Here is a 12,879-nt window from a genome sequence, read left to right as displayed (position 1 = left end):
TATGGAAGCTATAGGATGGACCGTGGAGTTCATCCACACAACTAAATGAGTCTTTCGGGGCGCATTCGATGAAGGACACATGCGATGCTGACAATGTAAGAGAATCGTGGGGAAGATGTGAGGGGATATCGAGGTCTAGGGACAGCTTGCGGATGAGAGACTCGGCGACGGAATTGGAATTGGGGTCCAAAAGGATCTACGTAGAGTAAGAATTCTGTGTAGGGTTCTACGTCGACTCGTTGTATGCGATGGCGTTCACTGTATGTACATCATTCTGTTTTAAGCATCCAGCGTGGTCGCCAGGCTCCCTCCAAGTCTCGAATGCACGGACCCAATTCTCGCGAAGGCTTGCTCCCGCTTGAAAACACGTTCGACAAACGTCCGATATAGTGCCTCGATGATAATTGGCCGGCTATTCATGAAAGATAGAGCACACGAGCAGCAGGGCCGACATTTTGGGGGACCAAGGAGGTCGATCGGATACGGCTGGCTCTATTGGCATTGCAAAGGGCATGAGAGACTGCTTTCAGAAGAGATTTTGGAGCTGCTTTACCCCTTTGGCAGCAGAGAATTCACCTGTTCCAAACCGTATAGTTCATCTCTCGTTCCCTCCGATGGGCATTTACCGTACAATGAGGTCCTTCCAATGAGAGGCATGCGGGGCTCATCGCGATCTGCTCAGATGATCGTACGATGAAGTATACGACGAAGTAGCTCCGCCAAGCGGGGATTTTCACAGCCTGGCATGTCAGCCTTGCCAGACCGAAAAGCTCAACTCAACAAATGAAATTCACGAGAAGACTTGTTTCAAAATCTCTGCATCCTATGAGACCAGGTAAAACTTTGCAAGGCATGAAGATTTGAAGACCCCCAAGACTTATAGAATTCTGTATTTTACTGCAAACTAAACTCGGCGCAAGGCTGGCTCGGCCGCCTCCGAGCGAACCTCGATCCAACCGACGACAGCCTTCACATTGACCGACGAACCAGCCTATCAGACGTCTCTTATCTGCTAGATGTCTTAGTTGCTTTGGCCGGAATCTGGATCTCCTAGTCGACAGCTGTGCCGTCTTTCCAGATAAGACTTGTGGATGCGGATACATAAAGCTCCCAGCTCCCGCTTTCGAACTCTCATCCACTTCAATCAAGCATCACCTCACACATTCAAGCCCTTGCCAGACTTAAGCCACAACTCTTACTTTCAGTACGTCCCTGCCAATTGACATTGACTTAAGTTTCCACACCTTACCCAAAAATGGCCTCAATTGCTTCTGCTCGTTATGGCAAGGACAATGTCCGCGTCTATAAAGTCGAGCGAGATGAGAAGACGGGCGTGCAAACCGTCACCGAGATGACCGTCTGCGTGCTATTGGAGGGTGCTATCGAGACCTCGTACGCTATCCCTCAATCTCCTTGAATTCTCGGAATTAACCATTTATCTGCAGATACACCAAGGCAGACAACAGCGTGGTTGTTGCTACAGACTCTATGAAGAACACCGTCTACATCAAGGCGAAGGAGCACCCCGTCACCCCTCCCGAGCTCTTTGGCAGCATTCTCGGCACTCATTTCATCGAAACATACTCTCACCTGACCGCTGCGCACATCAAAATTGTCACACACCGCTGGACAAGAATGACGATAGATGGCACGCCACACCCGCACTCTTTCTACCGTGATGGAGCCGAGACTCGTAACGTCGAGGTTGTAGCGCGGAAAGGGAAGGGACTCGGAATCCGCAGCGGCATCGCCGGTTTGCTTGTGCTGAAGAGCACGGGCTCGCAATTCCACGGCTTTGTTCGAGATGAATACACCACGCTTCCTGAGGTCTGGGACAGGATTCTGTCAACTGAAGTCGACGCCAATTGGTCTTGGAAGACATTCCCTAATGTTGCTGCAGTTACAGCAGCTGTTCCCAAGTTCGACAAGGCTTTCGATGACGCTAGAGATATCACAATGAAGACTTTTGCCGAGGAAGACAGCCCATCCGTCCAGAACACTATGTACAAGATGTGCGAATACATCATGGAAGCCGTCCCAGAAGTCGAAAACGTGGACTACTCCCTCCCTAATAAGCACTATTTCGAAATTGGTATGTTTTAAAGGAGCTATCTCGAGAATTAGAGCTGATTTGAGATTCCACAGACTTGAGCTGGCACAAGGGCCTGAAGAACACCGGCAAGGATGCCGAGGTCTACGCCCCTCAATCAGGGCCTAATGGGCTCATCAACGTCACAGTTGCTCGTTCGCAAACAGCAGCCAAACTATAGAGAAGACTGCTTTGTACAAAAACATAACGCCCTTCATGAAATACACGTCGGCATTAGGCGCATGGTAAAAAGGTTGCTTCAGCGTTGATTAACGCCAGATTGTAAATACTAGTTGCAGATACCAATACATCAAGTGTGCACAATTTCTTTCTTTCTCAATCCTTTTTGACATCAATCATTTGCCAATCTCTTCTGAGTTGAGGAATCACATGGCTCGCCCATTTTCTGCAATCTCACGGGGTTCGGGATGCCATCAATTCGTAGTAGGTTTCCTAAGGTTACCCGCTGCACCAGAATATCCCTGCATGGTATCCGCAGAGAGTGATTGTCAGGATTGTATTATGTGAATTGCGCTTAGCCTGTTCTTTTCCGAGAACCCTGGAAGATATATCAAGCAATGAGCATACAACACATAATCGTTTCTGTAAAAAAAAATTTATCGCATTGAAATGGAGGCGCTCAAACCATGCTGCAGCAAGGATCCACTCGTTGAACCTAAAATACTCTGATTGAGTGCCAATCTCGGAAAGGAAAGCTCTTTCCAAAAGCAACAGATCGGTGAAATGCATCAGAACACTCAAACCTGCGAGTTATGCATCGAGAAACCTAATAAAGCGTCTCTAATAGGGGCCTCAGGGAAACAATTACCCCTTCCAACCCCTTTCAGGTCCATTGGAGAGGGGGTTTCTGCGAGTTGGATACCAATCTAAGTTTCGCGCGACCAAAGTCGGAAGTTCTAGTTGATGTGTCTTGTATCTTCTGGTGCTGTTATTATTTGACCTTCCTACCATCTCACCACAAAGTGACTCTGCAAGTGATAGTGAGGAATGAAAATCCCGAATAGTTTCACCAACCTTGCTTAACAGCTCGCTTCAATTTTTGTGGACAAAAAAGAGTTCAAGTCACCAAAAAAAAAATGTTAACTCGAACCTTTCCAAATAAACGGCCACCTTGAATTCCGCTTCTCATGAATGATAAACACTGGCCCCTTTAATTAAGCGAGGCAAAGTACCTACCCGATGAATACTGCAAGAGACTTGATGCCTCTCTATGTCTGACTTTGAATCTCTGACACCTCGAAGAACAAATGACAACATCAGCGTCTCTTATAAGTCCCAATGTTGGCTCTTTCTTATTACAATTAAACCTTCCGAACACTCTTCAATTCATCACCGTGCCCCAGTTCTGTAGAGATTCCAGCCACCACCGGGACCATCATGTCCATCCTGGCCATTGTTCACGGCAACAGTACCATGCTTCATCTTCTACACCTGACACGATATGCTCTCTCGGAAATTGGAAATTTCAAACAAGTTCCTGATACAACATAAAGAAAACTGCGTTCTGTAGTCGACTGCTAATTCTCGGACTCATGCCTAGCCCACAACCTAGGGGGCTCTCTTCACAAGTGTATATTAGCCTTGACGACAACATTGGGTTATGTGCTCCTAGAATTAGAAATTCTTACGAGAGAACACCTCAAGAATGTCGATGGCTGCTAGGATCAGGAAGTAGTCTGGAGAAAGTTGAGGTGAATGAGTAAAAGAAGAGATTTTGAGCTCACGGCAAGCATTTCATGGCAGAAGATGGAGGTTGAAGTTCGACAGATAAGTCTTCCGTTGAGGTGTGCATGTCTTGGGGACTTTACAACTGCCCTAAGGACTAGATCTACAGAAAATTCATCGCTGAGGAACGCAAGGCGATTGTTCAACATGAAGAGCTCAATGGAGAAGCAGCCAGTGGTTTGGCGTGAAGAGAAATACTTCATCGAACGGAGATATGTTGTTGTTGCACAGATCTTCACCCATACTCAACGTTGCTTCGTTGTCTTACCTCTATTCGTCATTTCTCGGACCGGCGACTGCCCTGTGAAACGACTGCCCAGCATTCCTCGAGTGATCATCAGTATGACGGAAACAACGGTACGCAGTAACAGAACTTCCTTATTCAATCACCACATGAAGCTGTTGGAAGCTCCCAACCCACCCTTGAAGACTCTGGTGATATGTTTCGTGATCAAAGTTCATACGAAGTGGCACGGTAGGAATGTGCCTCGTGTGAGGAAGGTTTGGAAGTGCAGGATAGGCAGTTTCATTCCATCCTACATTATTTGAATTTGCTGCAATTCCCATTGATGAATTGGGATATTACGGCTTGTCCTCGGAAGCTTATAACAAAAGCCATAGCCTCTGCTGCAAAAGAGAGGACCCACTCTTCGAGATCGAGGGAAAACATGCCATCGCACCTCATATTCAAGTATCGGGCCTTCTCAGCCTTTCTGCTCTCGAGAAGGAAAATCGTGGACCGAGTTCAAGTTCATATCAGGAATGTTCCACCATCTCTTGGAAACCGCAGATCGAAGCCTGAAAGAATTTGCATCCAGTCTTCTCTCGCGTAACCAGCTTGCTGCGTGATCCAGAGAGCCTTCTTATAAAACCACGCCCAATGTCCTCTCTCAAATCTGCTTCGAAACCACTGAGCATCTCAGCTCCGCATTCTTCAACGTCGTTTCGAAACCCTCCAAAAAAATGGTCTCCCAATTCCTTCTAGCGCTTGCTGCAATTACCACCACCACGTTTGCGGCGCCTTCTCAACAACAATCCAGCACAGTACCCAATGTATTCTGGACAATCATTAACCTAGCTCGAGGTGCTCTTCCCTTCCACTCCGCTTTTCCCTTCCCCAGCATTAATAAATGTCTCAGACTGCACCCCATCAACCCTCCCCTCTCCATCCTGCTCCTACGAATTCGTCATCTCGGCCACCAACGCCCAGCCCGACTTCACCTGCCGCCTCAGAGACTACGGAAGTCCCATTTCATCACAGAACACCACTCTCAGCGACCCACGCTGGAACAGCTTCGGTGCCTATCGCTGCAATGGCAATGATGCTCATTCTGGGGGGTGGCAGATTTCTTGGGGGTATAACGGTGATCATGATTCTGCCGTAGTATGTAGAAACTTTTCTCCTTGCTTTGGTCGATCTGGGGTTCGTCTGAGAAGAAAAAGTCTGACGAAAATTTTCAGATGACTGTTGTGAATCAACCTTTGAATCAAGACGCTTGGTTTGGATGGAACTATATCAACAATAGGACGCAATTTGAAAACGTGGGTCCAAATTCTGTTTATAATTTAGGCAGCTTTACCTGAGAACGGCTATGAAGATAACGCAAAAGACAAGGAGTAGGGGTTTGGGGTAGATCAGGGGCTGCTGCATTATTCCGACTGTGATTGGAATTAATCCACGCTCAACAGTGTTTATTTAACTCCGCTTGGATATTTTCGAAGCCCGTGAGAGTCTCACAAGTTCAAAGAATAGAAAAGCCACGAACGACAAGCAAAGAGGACTCTAAGCAACTAGGTGATCTTTATTTTCATAAAAACATGAATGAAAGCTTTTTGCAAGCTCTATTAAACGCCTTGAGAGCACGGAGCCCATACATCCAGTCCCAATGCAGTAAAAACAACAAATTAGGCTCTGACCGCAGCACCCAGCGCACCACCGGTAAATTGAGTACCGCCGGCTTGTCGAGGAGCGCCAGATCCGCCACCTCGTCCTCCCCCTCGACCACCACGCTGGCCGCCCCTGTTCCCACCGCGTCCGCCTCGGCCGCCTTGTCGTTCGAAAGCATTAGCTGTGCCTTGTGTTCTCGTCTCCAGTGTCCGCTCGTTGCTCTCAATGAGACCACTTGCCTTGTCACTGAGGGTCAAAGCCAAGCTCTGCAATCTGCTCAACTCAACGCCCTTCCTGAAGATGATGGAAGAGTTGACTTGATCAAGAGCAGCTTGAAGCTCTTCGTGGCTGATCATCTTACTGACAATAGCAGCGACCTTTCGGTCGGTCAACTCAAACATCGACGAGAGCGTGGCGACAGAAAGTGTATCGTAGTAAGGTGCGTAGGTGAATAGATATGTTCGTAAGCCTTCCTCTTGGATCTGCTCTGAAAGCATCGCCTTGATGGAATCGGGTTTTGCCATAAGCTCCCAGATTTTGATAGAGTGGATGAACTCGGTAGCCTTCTTCCATTCGCCTGCCGCCAAAGCTTTCGACGCTTGCATGACATGGTCTCTGGTGTTCTCGGGCGGGCCAGTGAAGATTTGTCGTTCATGATATTCGAGCATACGCCTGTAGGTCTTGCTAATGACTCGCTTCTTTATATCGGGCGACGAGCCGGTTTGTGCAAGGAGAGGTATCTCGAGTAGCATGCTGCAAGTGAGATAAACACATTCCAGGAGTTCCAAGTTTATATGCATATGAAAGGGAAGTTGGCGTTGTCGCTCCAGACGCTCCTGCTCGGGCGAAACCTGATTATATCGCTGGATCATGACACCTTGGGCAAGTAACTCCTTTTGGCGACCACTTCCGCAGATTTCTTGGAGGGTTGTTTGGGCCTCATAGACAAGACCAGCTCGGAAGGCGCAGAGGCCAACCTGAACAAGAGTTCGATTAAACAGAATCTGGCTGTGAACATCGAATGCATTGATGGTCTCTTGTAAATGAGACATCAACATCATATCGCGAGCCTTGTAGTAATTGTCGTGCAGAGCAAGGAAATAAATCTGGCAAAGCATTGCTCGGGCACGGATGATGCCCTCGCTGTTAACGAAAAGGTAGTTGCACAAAACGTTAACTAGGGCAGTGGCATCTGAAACTTCGCTGCGTGGTGTGATAGCAGAATCTAAGGTGGTGGGGATCGATTTCCAGCAATTTTCTTCCAGAATCTTGACTACTGCAGACGGCTGCAACGAAAGTTAGTTGTGTGAAGAGTACATAGAACCGGTTGACTGACCTTGAAGTAGACGTGATCCAGTCTTCTCATCACAATACGGTTCAGACTGTCTTGGGGGACTTGCAGACTCTCATCCTTCTTGAGACTTTCGGTATACAACAGAGTTCGAACGATGTTGTTGTAGAGAGCTCCCTCATCCGAAAGACGGTCGATGTATTCAGCTGTGTGGGGATCGATGTGTTGGAGTGATCTCGTGAGCTCATCGTCGAGTCTTTCAACATATGAGACGATGCTGCCAGGAATCTTGAACTTTTCTCCCTCAGTAATCGTTGGAGCCTTATCATCCTCCTCCCATTCTTCTGCGTTCTCAATCACAACGAGTTCTCTATTTGACTCGAGGACTTTGAGAAGATTGCCAAACTCCTGTTCTGCAGCCTTCCATTGTTCTTGGGTCATGAAAGTCTGCACGCCGGTACTTAAGTCAAATCGTGTGGAAATAAGGGTCAAAAGAACTCGAACTCGTTGATAGGGGGTTGTGGCCACTTCGTAAAGCTTCTCCATAATCTTGATCTGCTCGGTTCTGTCTGTATTCTTCTTTCCTCGAGACTCCATGATAGTTCTTAGATGCTTGAGAATGCTCTCGGGTGTGAATTGGAGTGTTCTTCCACCCTTGCCAACGGTTGAGAATCCCTCATCGTCATCGTCGAATGCAACATCAAGCGCACCGGGCACAGCCTTTGGCTTTTTGTTCTTCTGGAGAGGGACTTCCTCCTCCTCGTCAGATTCCATGAATCCATCCTTGTCTGCCTTGTACGCATCGATGTCCTTCTGGAAGTCCTTGTTATTCTTCTTGATTCGTTGTTTGACAGCGTTGAGGCCTCGAGCATTGGTCGCATTCATCTTCTTTGTCGATACCTTCTGCTTGGCAATGGTCTCATTCATGAAATCTTCGAGTTCTGCAATGGCCCTGATATATGGCTTTGGGGTGTTGCCAGCTTGGACGAGTTTGACCACCTGTCGATTGAGCTTGTCGAACTCTGGTCATTGTATTAGCCACTGACTGGCCATACTTGCCCAGTATCACATACCTGTAGAGATAACGCCCCAGTCATTGATCTTTTGTCCATTTTCGATCGCCTTGACGGTGGCCTCCAGTTCCTCCAGTCGTTTATCTTTGGCACTCTTCACAATTTTGGCCCGGTCCTCATCGCTGCTCTCGTCACTTTCTGACTCTGCGTCTCGCATGAATCTGTTTGCGCCACTCTTCTTCGCGCCATCCTCGTCCTCGCTGGAAGAGTCCTCATCATCGTCATCTTCTTCCTCCTCGTCCTCGTCCTCGTCGGAGGCAACCTTCTCTTCGACTTCTTCCTCAGAGTAGAGCTCTTCCTCGTCCGATGAGCTGCTCTCGCTCGAGCTGTCGCCGTGGAAAAATCGAGACATATTTGCGTGTAGGTGGGAGGTTGTGGAGTCCGGCGCGCGGTCTTTAATTTTTGCAAAATTGTCGCGACGAGGTGCGTGGTTTGGAGGGGTTACAGTAATTAAGCGAGGCTGCCTATCAGAAAAGCCCCAAGTGCTGAAGTGCTGAGAGATACGCAAGCAAGTCGGCTAACGAAGAATTCAAGAATCACCTTCCAGTCATTCACTTGGATTTGGACTTGGACTTGACTCGGGCTCCTGAAATGGAAGAACATAGATAGGTGCTGTTAATTTTATTGGTGACGGGAGTCACTGGGTCTTGCTAACTGTTCGAGTCACGACCCGGGCTGCACAGTGCACACCCCCAACACCACTAATTTTACATCCACGCCAACCAGTCCTAGTATCAGAAACCAACGATCCTCCGGAGAGAATTTCCAACCCCCCCCCCCAGAAACCAACAAGATCCAAGCGCCAGCGTGACCGCCCAAGCTCTCTACTTTTGACTCCATCTCTGCTCAGGTGCCCACGTAGAGGACCACCAGGTTCCCTCAAAAACTCCTTGCTTCGCAAAGACGCGAACCAAAACGCCCATCTGATGCCAGTAGCCATACACTGTATGGCTGTAATTTTCAAGCCCCAACATCGTTTGTCGCGCAGGCCACCCCGTAAATTATATTTATGTGCCCCTCGTGGCCCAGTCTGGGTGTTCTGTAACTTTCCATGGCTTGATTCCGTTTGGATTCTCAGCCCTGCTCTTTCTGGCTTGTTCAAGGACTTTGAGGCTCTCTTCGTCATTCATCAACTTCCAGAATTGCTGCAGTTCTTGATTCGCAGTGCTGGTGGATCTCCTGAACTCGTGGTAGAGCGTCTCGGCTGGAAATGGAGTTAGCTGCTTGTTTCCGATTTCCCAGATTTGGGAGGCGAGGGTTATGAAGGGACTTTGCAATACATACGTGACGGTTGCTTGGTTGTCAGGGGTGCAATGAGCCTTGGGACCGCGGTCCGCAATCCACGAAGCTACAGCACATATCAGCAATAGGTTCATCGCAATTGGCCTTGGGTTCCAACTTGGATATGCATCTCCTTCAAGGTGTTCATCGCCTTCTCAAGCCGTTCCTCGTCCCACTTATCCTCCCCAGGGCTTGAGGCAAGGTCTTGACCATTCTCAACAGGGGCAGCATCTGCAGATGCTTTCGAATTGTCCTGCTGAGCACTCGCCATTTGCGCGACACGGGGCCAACCAGAGTCTCCAGAAGCTTGGGGCTCTGCTTCTGCGGTTCTTGTATGTGGGCTCCAAGCGTCTTGCCGATCAAGAGTGTTGAAAGGAGATTGTGGGGTACTTTGAGCCTCAATGTGGCGCACATCTCCCCCGACGCTAATCCCGATGGGCACTGATCAAGAGACCCTTGTTCAAAACTCCAATATCAAAATTCCAGACTGATTTAAAATCTAAACAAGCTTGTGCTTGATCCTGTCGATGACAATCTACAACACAAAGCTCAAACTGTTTCTCCAGCCATCTACGCCCAGGCACCCCTCAATTCCATGCATTCCATGCACCACCTCGACAGGTATTGAGTGATCCTTCCCAAGATTTTGACCCTGTCTGGTCTTCCGGCTTTTTTAATTCACGACCAAAGCCATGAAAACTGAGATTCTCTTGCCCTTGCAAGGCGAGGATTGCCGCTAGTGGTTCTTCGCCCCGGCGCTAGGCACGTCACAATCCATCCCGACGGGAATCTTGTCTCGTTGGTGCCGACATTGCAGAGCTTTACTTGCAATCAACGACACCCCGTCACTACATAACAACTTGCTCCTTGCTCACCATGGCGCAACATAACAACGGTCCTCTGGCTGGTGCTGGCAGCCCAAACACTAGCAGGACTTCCATGGAGTCTGACAGTGCTTTCCATGCAACTCCCCTGATCACGTCAACACCCCCAAAGATCGGTGACTACCCGTCAAAGAATGACTCAACGTTCATGCAAAATCAAATCTCTATACAACGGAGTCCTTCAACTGTTAAAGAGCAAGCCTCTGCCCTCTCTCGGAAACTATCCATCAAATCGAATGACAGTCACGGCAGCAATGACGCAAACCAAGGCCACCCGGGCATCACAAATGTTCTCTCATCCATTCCTCAGGCTGATGAGCAGATGGACCGTGGACGTGCTCGTGGTGACTCAACTTCCGGCATTGTCGAGGCTGCGGAAAACTGTACTCTGTCAAAGTCAAACTCCGATCGATCTGGCAAATCTATCAGTGGTAAGTCTGTACGCTCCATCCATGCGGTTGGCACCTGTCCGCTGGGCACTCTTCGCGTCCATTCTCCCTCGCCAACTCGAGCTCCATCCGGTGAAACCTATGAGTGTTTGAAGTCAGGTGATGTTGTCATTGTTAGAGACATTCCTGCAGGATCTCTCTTTGGCTATGATTCGCGGTGCCTGGAAATTAGTCTGAAGGAGCAGTTTGAGGGTATCAAGAATATTCCGCCAGGAGCACACTTCATCTGGGGTGGTTCGGGCATATCCTCGCTTCGCAGTGGCTTCTGGCTTATGTCTTCGAAGAAGGCTTCCGACCAATTTGGTGAAATCATTGTGAAGAGATGGGACAGATACGGCGAGGTTCTAGAGGAGTAAGTAATTTTATCTTTTGGTAGCCAGCGTGATTAGGCGAGTGGGTGTTGTACCGCCACGAAGAGAAAGTTGACCTCTGGACCGTGACACTGACAGTGGACAGGGAGATTAGTGCTGCCGAGATTCGCATTCAACGAAAGGGCCTTCCCGAGTTCGAGAATAGACTCCTATCTTACGACCTGTCCTCTTCTCGTGGCTCGGAAAGTCAAACCACTGCTCACGCTACAGCCACAGGTGAATGGCAACAACTGACTTCCTGCATGAAAGGAGCTCTTCTTACTAAAATCACCGGTCATGAGTGGAACCACTGGCAAGTCTCTTCTACGCATGATATCAAGTCTGTAGATCTATCCGCTGGTAGAGATGAGGTCCTTGGTTTTATCTTTCCAAAGGCCGACCGAACCTTCTCAATGGCTTCTAGAGGTCGGGTAAGTCTTACCCTATGCTGCGATTTTCTCCTCGCTCCTCGCCCTTCCGGGAGCCGTAGAGCTACCGCGGACATCTTCTTGACTGTTTCCTTGGTATTCGATCCGAGACGCCTTCGAGACTCACTATCTCCTTCGCACTCTCCTCAATTTAACGTTGCTGATTCGCTGTGAAGGACCGCACCGAGCAAGCAATGGATACAAGCTCCCATATCAAGGCGATTATCTCAGGTAGCTGCACGTATGAAGATTCTGACGAGATCATTGGAGAAATTCAATTCTGTTATCTCACAGGCATGCTTATCGGAAATGCGGCATGCATGGAACACTGGGTAAGATTTATTTTCACAGCCCGCCCTCATTTGTTTTGTCTATTCCATGAGAGCCAAGAGCCCGTGCCCTTTCTCAGGAGCCAAAACAGCTCCGAAGCCTCCCCATTCTCTCCGAGTTTCTCGATCTATAGTATCTAATTCTCTGGACAGGCCCACGTTGTCAAGATCATGTTCAAGGCATATCGTCTCGTGTTGGAGCTTCCCGTCTTCTACTGCAAGTTCATTCAAGCAGTCCACGCTGAATTGATGTTCGATGAGGCAACAATGAGTGGTGGCAGCATCCTCGACTATGAGCCGGATCTCCGCAACGAGTTCAAGATGCTTTTGATCACTTTCAAATCGCGTCTGAATGAGCAACTGCTAGCTCAAGGTTCTGACCTATCAGATCAACAAAGTGCTGTGGGCAAAACTTTCGAGGCATTGGAGTCATGGCTTTGGAGATGGGGCTGGGATCTCCGAGGAAACTACGTTCGTTCCGGCAAAATCCAACTTGAGGACGGCGGTACGTACAAAACCGAATTCCCTTTCCTCACGTAAATGCTTCATGATATTTTCGTGAGGCAATATCCTGATCCTCTCGAAAACAGACTCATTAACGGATTGCTGATTTACCTTGTTAGAGATGGTTGAAGCTGAACTCAAGGACTTCGAGGCTGAGGACGAGAGAGGTGAGTTTGCGCCAGCCGTGGTCACGCTGGATTCAGAGGGAAGAGAAGAAGGTCTCATAAAGTTTTAGTTGCGTTTCTCTAATTTCCTTTGGGTGCTCTTAGGTCTAGGCAAGAAGGTCTCTCGTCGGAATTCTCGTTCAGCCGTTAAGTGGAAGTTCTAGTATACCGGCATTCATGATTCATGGTTTGACAAGTGCAACAACACGATTCGACTCTCTGTTTCGACTTAAGAGTATCTCATTGGGTTAGCGCATCTCAAAATTTCTTGGGGCAGGATATCATGATTGATGGGCGGATGAATGGTTGGCATTTGGCATGGTGCTCTGCATTTTCCTTTGGCTTCAGGCTGGGAAGGGGGATCTGTAACTTGTGTGATCAGAGACTGGGCATAGCGAAGGCG

General features: G+C 48.6%; 5 protein-coding genes across 5 annotated transcripts; 3 read left to right on the top strand and 2 right to left on the bottom strand.

Moving 5' to 3' along the window:
* The first annotated feature begins 791 nt into the window (after positions 1-791).
* Positions 792-2,413, top strand: K444DRAFT_622745 (uricase). Its single transcript, XM_024882156.1, has 3 exons — positions 792-1,392; positions 1,446-2,092; positions 2,146-2,413. Exons 1-3 carry the CDS (start codon positions 1,256-1,258, stop codon positions 2,268-2,270), a joined length of 909 nt encoding a protein of 302 aa, XP_024726090.1. The 5' UTR covers positions 792-1,255; the 3' UTR covers positions 2,271-2,413.
* A 2,236-nt stretch (positions 2,414-4,649) lies between these two features.
* K444DRAFT_622744 (uncharacterized protein) lies at positions 4,650-5,163 on the top strand. The gene has a single exon (XM_024882155.1). It carries the CDS (start codon positions 4,799-4,801, stop codon positions 5,156-5,158), a length of 360 nt encoding a protein of 119 aa, XP_024726089.1. The 5' UTR covers positions 4,650-4,798; the 3' UTR covers positions 5,159-5,163.
* A 577-nt stretch (positions 5,164-5,740) lies between these two features.
* K444DRAFT_670872 (eukaryotic translation initiation factor 3 subunit C) lies at positions 5,741-8,478 on the bottom strand (the record flags this gene model as incomplete). Its single annotated transcript, XM_024887681.1, has 3 exons — positions 8,088-8,478; positions 7,060-8,036; positions 5,741-7,009 (listed from the first exon to the last, which is right to left on the bottom strand). The coding sequence occupies exons 1-3, from the start codon at positions 8,437-8,439 to the stop codon at positions 5,741-5,743; spliced, it is 2,598 nt and encodes an 865-aa protein (XP_024726088.1). The 5' UTR covers positions 8,440-8,478.
* Positions 8,479-8,694: 216 nt separating this feature from the next.
* K444DRAFT_622743 (uncharacterized protein) lies at positions 8,695-9,728 on the bottom strand. Its single transcript, XM_024882154.1, has 3 exons — positions 9,487-9,728; positions 9,372-9,435; positions 8,695-9,291 (listed from the first exon to the last, which is right to left on the bottom strand). Exons 1-3 carry the CDS (start codon positions 9,637-9,639, stop codon positions 9,095-9,097), a joined length of 414 nt encoding a protein of 137 aa, XP_024726087.1. The 5' UTR covers positions 9,640-9,728; the 3' UTR covers positions 8,695-9,094.
* Positions 9,729-10,307: 579 nt separating this feature from the next.
* On the top strand, positions 10,308-12,547 carry K444DRAFT_549381 (uncharacterized protein; the record flags this gene model as incomplete). Its single annotated transcript, XM_024876451.1, has 5 exons — positions 10,308-11,053; positions 11,158-11,482; positions 11,656-11,811; positions 11,962-12,313; positions 12,432-12,547. The coding sequence occupies 5 exons, from the start codon at positions 10,308-10,310 to the stop codon at positions 12,545-12,547; spliced, it is 1,695 nt and encodes a 564-aa protein (XP_024726086.1).
* Positions 12,548-12,879: the final 332 nt, after the last annotated feature.

The sequence above is a fragment of the Hyaloscypha bicolor genome (assembly GCF_002865645.1).
Source record: "Hyaloscypha bicolor E unplaced genomic scaffold K444scaffold_191, whole genome shotgun sequence".
NCBI lineage: Eukaryota > Fungi > Ascomycota > Leotiomycetes > Helotiales > Hyaloscyphaceae > Hyaloscypha > Hyaloscypha bicolor.
The sequence above is the reverse complement of the archived record's forward strand: the minus strand, read 5'-3'. Positions and strand labels throughout refer to the sequence as shown.

Bases quoted from the DNA above. Each gene is read 5' to 3' on its own strand.
- K444DRAFT_622745 (XM_024882156.1), top strand. From the start codon at position 1,256: ATGGCCTCAATTGCTTCTGCTCGTTATGGCAAGGACAATGTCCGCGTC. The intron at 1,393-1,445 runs GTACGCTATCCC...ATTTATCTGCAG, and splicing joins GAGGGTGCTATCGAGACCTC to ATACACCAAGGCAGACAACA. The intron at 2,093-2,145 runs GTATGTTTTAAA...GAGATTCCACAG, and splicing joins TAAGCACTATTTCGAAATTG to ACTTGAGCTGGCACAAGGGC.
- K444DRAFT_622744 (XM_024882155.1), top strand. From the start codon at position 4,799: ATGGTCTCCCAATTCCTTCTAGCGCTTGCTGCAATTACCACCACCACG.
- K444DRAFT_622743 (XM_024882154.1), bottom strand. From the start codon at position 9,639: ATGGCGAGTGCTCAGCAGGACAATTCGAAAGCATCTGCAGATGCTGCC. The intron at 9,436-9,486 runs GTTGGAACCCAA...TATGTGCTGTAG, and splicing joins TGAAGGAGATGCATATCCAA to CTTCGTGGATTGCGGACCGC. The intron at 9,292-9,371 runs GTATGTATTGCA...CTCCATTTCCAG, and splicing joins GACAACCAAGCAACCGTCAC to CCGAGACGCTCTACCACGAG.